Source organism: Bicyclus anynana, chromosome 14 (genome assembly GCF_947172395.1).
Source record: "Bicyclus anynana chromosome 14, ilBicAnyn1.1, whole genome shotgun sequence".
NCBI lineage: Eukaryota > Metazoa > Arthropoda > Insecta > Lepidoptera > Nymphalidae > Bicyclus > Bicyclus anynana.
The window spans coordinates 2,852,605-2,863,362 of NC_069096.1; the positions used below are offsets into that span (position 1 = coordinate 2,852,605).

Below are 10,758 nucleotides of genomic sequence, written 5' to 3' on the forward strand. Positions count from 1 at the left end.
CTGTATGACAAAAACTGTGATAACTCGGCTAATATATATGATACCAATATAAAATATAGCCTATAGCACTCCCCGATAATGTAGCATTCTACTGGTGAAAGAATTTTTAAAATCGGACCAGTAGTTCCGAAGATTACCCCATTTAAAAAATGTGACAAACTTACAAACTTACAAACTTTACCTCTTTATAATATTAGTATAGATATAGATGTAGTACGGATGGATTAATTTATATTGTTTAGATATACTTGGTATCATTTTGGGGGCATATTTACGTAGATTAAATACTTGTATTACAAGATTATTTTAAAGATACGATCACATCGTCGCTATGCTTACTTAGGGTTCCAACATTTCTTTAACAAAATATAGTATTTTTTCAAAGTAAGCTATAAATAATATATCTACTATGCTTGAAGAAAAAAATGTGTTTTATAAATTGACCTCTTACAGAATGGATGTAAGGAGTTTATAGCTTATAGCAAATGCACCACAAACAGCCAGTATTACTAAAAAAGTAAATTAATATTTTTGTGTTTCTGATACAGATATATGATTGAAATTTACTGTCAAAATTATTAAAATGAAAGAATAAAATGTTTTTTTTAATATATTTTATCTCACAAAGTTCATAAAATCATAAAATGTTCAGCATTTTTCTGGCATAAAAACTCTTTACCTATATTAATAAAAATAATACTTTGGAAAAATTAAAAAACACGCTTTTAGCACGCATTAAAAGTGATTGGGGAGGCCGCCATATTGGATTTGTAATGACGTTTCTTAGCTAGTCGTGTGTTATCATCAGAATTCAGAGCGTGTGCAAAATTTCATCCTAATCGAAGACCGGGAAGTGGGTCAAATTAACATTCCAAGATTTTCTTACACACATAGTTACAAGTGAAGCTAATATAAAGCGTGTAATAAAAAAGTACCGTTCGTTTTAAGACGGATGATAAAGGTTTTATACTACATTATGTCACATGTGCATTTTACTTTACATTACGGCACATGTGCGTAATGAGATACATTACAATAATGAAATTGGTGAACTGAGGGCCTAGTGGCAGTTTGATATTGTTACTGTCACGTAACGTAACCGCGATTTTCTAAGGAATTGAAACAGCGCCATCGCGTGGCACAACTGTTTCAATTCCAAATAAATTTGCGTTTACGTCAACGTGATGTTTTAAAATATTGAAAACTCCCACATAGGCACACTGATGTGAATGTGAATGAACTTTACGAGCAAATGTGTTTTAAATAACGTAATATTTAATCACGGGTTAATTGAAAAACTACATTGAACCTTTTTCAGTCATCTCCTTTATTCCTTTATCTTGAACAAGTAGGAAGTTGTAGTAAATTTACTGAGTATTTTGAACTATCCAATCAGAGTAAGATGGTACCCTGGTATTCTTTCGTGGATAATAGGCGTCACCACAACTGATGGCCCACCCTGTAAGTCCAACTAAGACATCTGGTTTGTGTATGACGGGGCCACCGTCATCGCCATTGCAAGCGTCCTGACCACCGATGTCCAGCAGTCCGGTGCACAAGTGTCCAGGCCCCACGGGAGGTACTGTTTCAAAGTGCTCCTGAGTCGCGAGATCAGCATAGCGACTCGTGCAGAGATCATGATTTATGATGCGTACATCCACATGTCTCAGCTCGTTCGAAAAACCGCTATGTTGCTGTAAACAACATATTATGCTATTAAAACTTTTAGCATCCATGAGGAGTTAGATCATCATCATCATCATCACCATCGTCATCATCATCCCATCTGCCAATGGACGTCCACTGCAGGACATAGGTATAGGCATTCCTGCGACTCGCTTGATGTCGGCAGTCCACCTGGTGGGGGATCAACCAACTCTGCGTTTTCTCTCTGCGTGCGTGGTCTCCATTCCAGCACCTTCGGACCCCAACGTCAATGGGCTTTTTGAACTATGCGCCCCGCTAGCTTCGCAACTCGTTGAGCTATGTCGGTGACTTAGGTTCTTCTGCAGATCTCCTCAGTTTTGATACGATCACACAGAGACACTCCAAGCATAAAATTCAAAAATTCAAAATTCAAAATTCTTTTATTTTAATTAGGCTTACTTTACAAGCACTTTTGAAAAGTCAGGTATATGTCAAAATTTAACTTAATCTAATGGTGGTAATAATAGACGAAAACTAAAAATTAAAGTTACGAGGGTTCCAAACGCGCCATGGTCCGAGAAGAGCCCACAACAAACTCAGCCAAGGTTTATTTTATTTTTGTTTACCACCATTTTACAAAGTTATTTAAAACTAAGCACACAGTCGTATAATACAGTTTAACACCAATCTTTTTTTATCATTTATATACTCATTAACACTATAATAAGACTTTACTAAAAGCTTGCGTTTAACAGCTCGTTCCACCGTCAGCTGTGTGAATCTGAGCCTTCTTATTATTATCAAATGGCACAGGCCGGTGTCGGGCGGCAGCGACTGTCAGTACTGAGCAAAACTTTGCTAGTATGCACGGTCTATTATAAAAGAAGGGTGTGATACATACTGAAGTGATACCCCATCCAGCAGTGTAGACTTGCAGGCCATCAGGGAGTGCATAATTAGGTCCTGCGATCCGGGCGATATTGATGGTGCTAGAGAGCGGCGCGGCGCTTCTGAGCTTGATGACTTGGATGTCGTCTCTAAGCAGTATGATGTTAAAGTTACTGTGCGGGATAAATTCACGGACAAAGATCGAGATACCGCCGGTCAATAACCTGTCGGATCCGAGCCGCGCTTGCCATTCGTGTGGGACTTCTACTTGACTGTAAGAAAAAGATTTTTTTTTATCTTTCTGACTATTTTTATCCTTAGAGAAGTAGATTAATCATCTGATAGATTTTAAATGACGCACATCAGATTACATTGTCACATTGTTGTCCTTGGGAACTGCAAGCCCGACATCGCTATAAAAAACCATAGTTAGCTGACTGTATTGTGATGGTATCAACATACATAACATATCAGCGTAAGTTATGTATCAGCTGGTAACACGAAGATGAAAACAGAAATTCATTGAACTGCGCTCTATTGAGCTCGATTTTTGACGGCCTCCGTGGCGCAGTGGTATGCGCGGTGGATTTACTAAACGGAGGTCCTGGTTCGATCCCCAGCTGGGCCGATTGAGATTTTCTTAATTGGTCCAGGTCTGGCTGGTGGGAGACTTCGGCTGTGGCTAGTTACCACCCTACCGGCAAAGACGTACCGCCAAGCGATTTAGCGTTCCGGTACGATGTCGTGTAGAAACTGAAAGGAATGTTGATTTTCATCCTCCTCCTAACTAGTTAATATTTTATTTGGACACACAAACACACACACACACACACACACACACACACACATAATACACAAAAGACAACAAATAAAAAAAGAAGAAAGAAATTTTAAAAATATAGAAAATTAATAATTTAAAGATTTTAAAGATAATTAAGTGATGGATGCCAGCGCACCAGCGCACCAGCGCAGTGCTGGTCTTCTGGTCTGGCTGGGTGGTCGTGGAGCCATATGGTGACGCGGGCGTAAACAACCCGCGCCGCGCCCTCTACAAGCTAAACGGTTGCATGTGGATACGTGAAAAATGCACAGAAGTATAATGAAATTAAGAGGAAAAATATCACTACTTAAAATTTAAAGAATTGTAGTTTGATCAACCAAAAACTACCATTCTAAGTCGGCATTGTTGATGTTGACGTTGAACTGCGGAACCCTATACCGCGCGTATCCCGACGCACTCGTCTTTTTTTATAATTTTATAAAAAAGTCACATTGTTTTCCTTGAAGCATCCAATCCAAGCCCGACATCGCTATAAAAAAGAAGTTTTCCGAGATCTTAAACTGAGACTCGAGTTCAGCTGTGAGCTGAATATGGGTTGATAATGATGATAATACATACACGTGTGATGTGATAGCCAGTGGATACGACCTCTGCCTTCGATTCGGAGGACGTAGGCGTAGACGGAGACGAATCCGGTCAGGGGTAAGTACACCTCCAACTTTTCAGTTGTGTGCATTTTAAGAAATTAAATATCACGTGTCTGAAACGGTTAAGGAAAAACATCTTCCGGAAACCTGCATATTATCTAAGAATTTTCTTAATTCACTAGGTGTGCAAAGTCTGCCAATCCGCATTTGGCCAGCGTGATGGGCTAACCCCTCTTATACTACGAGGAGACTCGTGCTCAACAGTGAGCATGTGGATTGTTAATGATAATACATACTTGTACAGACAAGAAGCAGTGGACAGCAGAGCTGTGTTCGTGACGAGGACACCACCACAGGCGTGCCGGTAATCCTGATTATAGTATTTGAATCTCAAGCTGGCCATGAATGGGTATGTTGCGATGTTCGTAATGGATCCACCAACGATGCGCCCATTTTGATGTGGCTTTGCTGTTACAATACAAATACAAATAGCCATTATTACTGAGGAAAAATACATTTCATAATTATTAATTACCTATTATTGTTATTTACTTTCAGCTATTTCATTAAACTATATAATATATAATTTAGCAATGTAATAAATAGAATGTAATTCAAACTTATTTCATGTACTTGCGGTAGTATTGATTATTATCTAAATTAATTAATTCTACTCTTCGACATCGGTAGCAGAATTATCAGTCTGCACAGGCTTTATAAAGCCTAGGATAATTCTAGGCTTTTCCATGCATCTCTGTTTGCGGCTTTTCTTTGTCATGTTTTTTCTGTTACAATAATTCTCATTAAATATTTTCATGACGTTTGATATTAAAATTATAAAAGTCTAACTATAAGCTATTATTAATAAATTAGAGAGGTAATGCTTGTGAGGTTGTAACTTGTAGGGGGTAATATCTGGATATACTCAACCGATTTGGATATTTTTGTTTACCGTAGACAGCCACGTTATTTGTGAGTGACAAAGGCTATAATTTATAGCCGTATTCTCACGGGAACGAGAACTACGCGAGTGAAATCGCGGGGCGTCGTTCTATAATTTGTGAGTTTGTGAAGTTGTATGGGACACCTTATCATTAGATATGCAAATTGTTATAAATATACGCAATATCGGCTACAAAAACTGATACAAATTGGAAAATAACCCTAACAACATTTTCATATTTTTTATACTTGAGCGTGTGTGGTTAGCTTTATACATAAACTTACCGCAGGCCGCACCAATAAGCGCCAAAAGAACGAGTAAACGCATGTTGTAACAACTAACGATAACTATACGAATAGTCTTCCGGAGGATTTTCTTAGCTTTTATACTTCGCTTCTGTTAATTTTTATCAGTAATACCTACTTTTAATCTTGATGCTTAATTCTGCATGTGTCATCATCCGCGTGGAATCCCATCGTATCTATATTGGACTAGCCGATGCCCCGCGGTTTCACCCTCATAGTTCCCGTTCCCGTAAGAAATCGGGATAAAATATAGCCTATGACACTCACAACTGACGTGGCTTTCTTTGGTAAAAGAACTTTCAAAATCGGTTCAGTAGATCCAGAAATTACCTCCTACTTTATAATATTACTGTAGGGTATAACCGGGTATAACTACTAAAATAATCTGCAGGTACATACTGCAGATTATTTTAGTAGTTATACCCGGTTTTAAAAGTAACTTACCAAAAAATTCACACCACAAATAACAACCTTAATTATTATAGACAATAATTATTATTAAAATAGACTTCGGACATTAAAAACAATTAATTAATTTTTAATCTCCTTTTTTATTTTAATGATATTTTTTAAAATATGCTTAACTAAGTTTCAATAATAACAGTAAAAGACAGTTATTTTGAAATGACAAACAGACACTTCATTTTATTTTTCGTTATCAAGTATCGGATTAATTGTTTAGATAGGTATTAATAGAATTTGGGGGCATATTAACGTAGATAAACTACTTGAATTCAATGATAATTTTATACTATAGATCGGTTACGTCCTTACAAATTATTATAAAAAGAAAAAACCCGACTGCTTACTTAAACTGATAACTGAAACTGATAAAAGAAAAACAAATATCACAATATCTATATAAAGTTTTGACTAAATTCTTTGTTGCCTCATGCGGTGACAAACATTGGTATTTCATTCTTTGCCCGTAAAATAGTAGATTGTTATACAAGGGGCTAAAAAGACCCATGATATACGAGGTATACCGGTATACCGCTACATAGTAACCGAGTTTATAATGGGTTTAGCCCCACCTGTTACACTCTGCTTTTCACTACGATTGCGAGAAAATAAAATAACTCGGTACAGTATTCAATGTTTTAGTTTATTTGAAAATTATATGTAGGTACAAAATGCTACAACTTAGGATGTTAGAGGAGATGCTTTTACCCGGTAATTGAAAAACTACATTGAACCTTTTTCAGTAATTTCCTTTAATCCTTTATCTTAAACAAATAGGAAGTTGTAGTAAATTTACTGTGTATTTTGAACTATCCAATTAGAGTAAGATGGTACCCTGGTATTAACTCGTGGATAATAGGCGTCACCACAACCGAAGGCCCAGGCTGTAAGTCCAACTAAGACATCTGGTTTGTGTATGACGGGGCCACCGTCATCGCCACTGCAAGCGTCCTGACCACCGATGTCGAGCAGGCCGGTGCACAAGTGTCCAGGCCCCACGGGTGGTATTGTTTCAAAATGTTCCTGGGTCGCGAGATCAGCATAGCGACTCGTGCAGAGAGCATGATTTATCACACGGACATCCACATGTCTCAGCTCTAACGATAAACCGCTAAATGGCTGTAAACAATATATTATGTTATTAAAACTTATAGCATTCATGAGAAGTCAGGTCAAACACTAGCATGTATCATTATCATCATCACATCAGCCGATGGACGTCCACTGAGAAACATAGGCCTTTTGTAGGGACTTCCAAACATTAATCAGTCTTCAGTCGTCGTCGTCGTCGTCATCAGTCCACCTGGTCAAGCCAACACTGCGTTATCACTCTGCGTGCGGGGTCGCCATTCCAGCACCGTGCCCCGGCATCGGCTATGTGTCCTGCCCATAGCCACTTTAACTTCGCGACTCGTTGAGCTGAGTCGGTGACTTTGGTTTTTCTGCAGATCTCCTCAGTTCTGATTCGATCACGCAGAGATATTTCGTGCATAAATCGTTCCATCGCCCGTTGTGTAACTCTGAGCCTTCTTATTATTAACCAACCCGCATGACTTAGCTAGTATCAGAGGCGTCTTTACCTACAGTGCAAGGGGTGCGATGCACCCGGGCGCCGCGATCCCAGGGGCACCCGAGCGCCACTCGCGTGGGATAAGATGGGCGGACCTGGGCCCGGTGTAACCTAACCTACATTATGGATGGAATCAAGACCTCTTCCTAAATAAATACATATAATTATAGATATATTATAGTACTTACATATATTTTAGTAGCACGCTTAGATACTAGAGAGCGATGGTTGCACCCGGGCGCTACGTGAACTAGAGACGCCTCTTGTTAGTACGCATGGTTTATTATAAAATAAGTGTGTGATACATACTGCAGTGATACCCCATCCAGCAGTGTAGACCCGCAGGCCATCGGGGAGTGCATAATTAGGTCCTGCGATCCGGGCGATATTGAGGGTGTTAGAGAGCGGCGCGGCGCTTCTTAGCTTGATGACTTGGATGTCATCTTTGAGCAATCTTATGTCAAAGTTACTGTGCGGGATAAATGCCTGGACATAGATCAAGGTACCGCCGGACATTAACATGTGGGATCCTAGCCGCACTTGCCACTCGTGTGGGACTCCTTCTCTACTGTAAGAAAAAGAAATTGGAAAATTAGTATATATACGAGTAGGTATCTATTTATAGGTACAACGTGTATATTATAATTGCTAGTTCATGAAAATAATTTTATTTAGTAAGTAGAATTATAGTAGTATTTGTGTGTGTGTGTGTGCTGTGAATGCTATGATATCACACTAATATTATAAAGGCGAAAGTTTGTGTGTAAGTATGCTTGTGCCTCCTTTACGCTGCGGCTGCTGAAGCGATTTGGCTGAAATATATTTTACTCTGGATTAACATATAGGCTACTTTTTATCCCGGAAAAATCCATGGTTCCCGCAGAATTTGTGAAAAACTGAATTCCACGCGGACGAAGTCGCAGGCACACCTTCAACTTTTCAGTTGTGTACATTTTAAGAAATTAAATATCACGTATCTCAAACGGTTAATAAAACATCGTGAGGAAACCTGCATTTGCATATCTGAGAATTTTCTTAATTCTCTAGATGTGTGAAGTCTGCCAATCCGCATTTGGCCAGCGTGGTGGACCAAGGCCTAGTCCCTCTCATTCTATAGAGCCTCAATAGCTCAACGGTAAGAGAAGTCGGACTCATCATCAAAGGTTGGTGGTTCGATCCCCGCCCCGTTGGTCTATTGTCGTACCCACTCCTAATACAGTATTTCCTGTTAGTTGGAGGGGAATGGGTATATTGGTCATAAGTATTTAAAAGATATGGCAAATATTCTTTAAAAAAAAATCTGAGAGGAGACTCGTACTCAACAGTGCTCAACAAATATGGGTTGTTAATGATAATACATACAGACAAGAAGCAGTAGACAGCACAGCTGTGTTCGTGACGAGAACTCCACCACAGCCGTGCCAGTAACCCTGATTAAAGTAGAATCTCAAGCTGGCCATGAATGGGTAAGTTGCGATGTTCGTGATGGATCCACCAACGATGCGCCCATTTTGATGCGGCTTTGCTGTTACAATACAAATACAAATAGCCATTATTACTAATAAAAAATACATTTAATAATTATTAATTACTTTCAGCTATTTAATTATACAGTAAAAGCTTCTTATTAACGTCACTATCACGCGGATTAAAAAATTACGTCCCAATTCCCAAATATTATTCGTTATACACGGATCTGACTGACGAAACTGACGTAATATCTGCAAATTTAAACTTTAACTTGCAAATACCTATTGCCGAAATTGCGAATGGATGGTTTAAGAATGCCACTGCTTAAAATCACTCTGAAATTTTTTAAAAGCAAGAAAAAATTTCAATATTCTTCAAACCATTGTCTAAGACTGAAGATCAATCAATAAGAAGTTAATCAATAACTTCAATTACCCGTCACATTTTGTCACCCAAGAACCCTTACAACCCCTACACTTAACCCTTATAATCCCATATAAAATACCATTCCATATTCACGGTTTCTGTATTCGCGACACATTTAGAGAACTTATCCCCCGCGAATTATGAGCTTTTATTGTTCTTGTAATATATAATTTAGCAATGAAAACTTTTTGTAATTCAAGCTTTTTTCATGCACTTTCAATATTATTAATATTATTTTTCACTACTCTTGGTCAAAAACACTGTCATATTACCACTCCATAGCGGGGCTAAACAAACATTAGGTAAGGCCCTTTTTTTTTTTGTCGCTGGGAAATGCGTTTACGCATCCTGTCCGGAGACTCCACAGTCGGAGCTGTGCAGTCTACGGCCGGGTATGTGGGACTCGCTGAATACCAGAATACCTACTAAAACCCAGCGGGGCCACCTGCGTCATATTGGGATGTAAAAGGATCGCGAAGTGCATGCACTTTGACATCCCGACGCACTCTTCGCTTCATCTGGAGGACGCTAATATGGTGTGTCTGGTTCATGACGACATATTAGTATCCTCCCGCGCTAGACTCTTTTCACTGGCCCGCGGCTGGGGGTCATTTCCTCCTTTAACAGAAGGGGGGCAACAGCTGTTGCTCCCCATTATGTGCCCCGACGACAAGCCCGCATCAGCACAGACGGCGCAACGCATAGTGCCCACGCAACCCGCCGCCTTGTGTCCTTCTCCACCGCACCGAAAGCACAGTCTGCTCCGGTCCTTCTTGGAGGGGCAAACGGGGAAAATTATAGGTATACGTAAGGCCCTGATTGTTTTGAAAAATAAATAAAAAACTTTAAATTGGAATGAAATGCAGCGTTCTTGTCTGTGCAATGCGTTTATTTTTTATTTAATTTTTATTGAGTTGCTAATAGAGCGAGATTTGAAGACATGGGACATCCTTTGCCTTTTTCTCATGTAAAAAAAATAAAATTAAAAAGCGATAATTTAAAAAACAATTGGCGTGAATAATCCACACTTGATTTTTTTCAGAAATTCATTGTAAATTTGTGATCGTAACTTACATATTTTTCAACAATAATTGTTATTGTTGTCTTCATCTAGTGAGAATGGTGATCCTAATTTAAAGATGGATGAAATTTCCAATGTTACCATCAAAGTCGAGACGCATTTACTTAAATACTTACCTACGATACCTACGAATACCTACGAAAAATTTAATAAGTGGATAAAACAACAACGAATGGATTCACTTACGAAAGGAGTTTTTTAAACTATTATCTCCCACGTTTACCTTACATACTTATTATTCATCTTCACAGTAGTCGGAAATTATGTTACCGGGTAAAAGCATCTCCCTTAATATCCAAAATTGTAGACTTTGTACATTTAATTTTCAATTAAAATAAATCATTGAATATTGTACTAAACTATTTTATTTTCTCGCAATCGTAGTGAAAAGCAGAGTGTAACACGTTGGGCTAAACCCATTATAAACTCGGTTTCTATTTAGGCGGCCCTCGCCTTACGTCTCGGGTCCTAAAAATACCTCGTATATAATGCTTCTGTCTCTTTTCTTCCTTCGTCTTTTAGCCCCTTGTACAACAAT

General features: G+C 38.7%; 1 protein-coding gene across 1 annotated transcript; it reads right to left on the minus strand.

Annotated features, from left to right (window-relative positions):
• Positions 1-1,367: 1,367 nt before the first annotated feature.
• On the minus strand, positions 1,368-9,842 carry LOC112048528 (coagulation factor X-like). Its single transcript, XM_052885526.1, has 7 exons — positions 9,731-9,842; positions 8,606-8,768; positions 7,553-7,811; positions 6,540-6,792; positions 4,260-4,431; positions 2,549-2,807; positions 1,368-1,694 (listed from the first exon to the last, which is right to left on the minus strand). Exons 1-7 carry the CDS (start codon positions 9,840-9,842, stop codon positions 1,368-1,370), a joined length of 1,545 nt encoding a protein of 514 aa, XP_052741486.1.
• Positions 9,843-10,758: the final 916 nt, after the last annotated feature.

What these genes read in the sequence shown, in the direction of transcription:
- LOC112048528 (XM_052885526.1), bottom strand. Translation starts at nt 9,842, where the DNA reads ATGCGTTGCGCCGTCTGTGCTGATGCGGGCTTGTCGTCGGGGCACATA. An exon ending in AGCCTGGGCCTTCGGTTGTG is followed by an intron (nt 4,432 to 6,539) that starts GTGACGCCTATT and finishes GTATTGTAACAG; the next exon opens with CAAAGCCACATCAAAATGGG. An exon ending in ACTGCTTCTTGTCTGTACAA is followed by an intron (nt 2,808 to 4,259) that starts GTATGTATTATC and finishes TTTTTCTTACAG; the next exon opens with TCAAGTAGAAGTCCCACACG.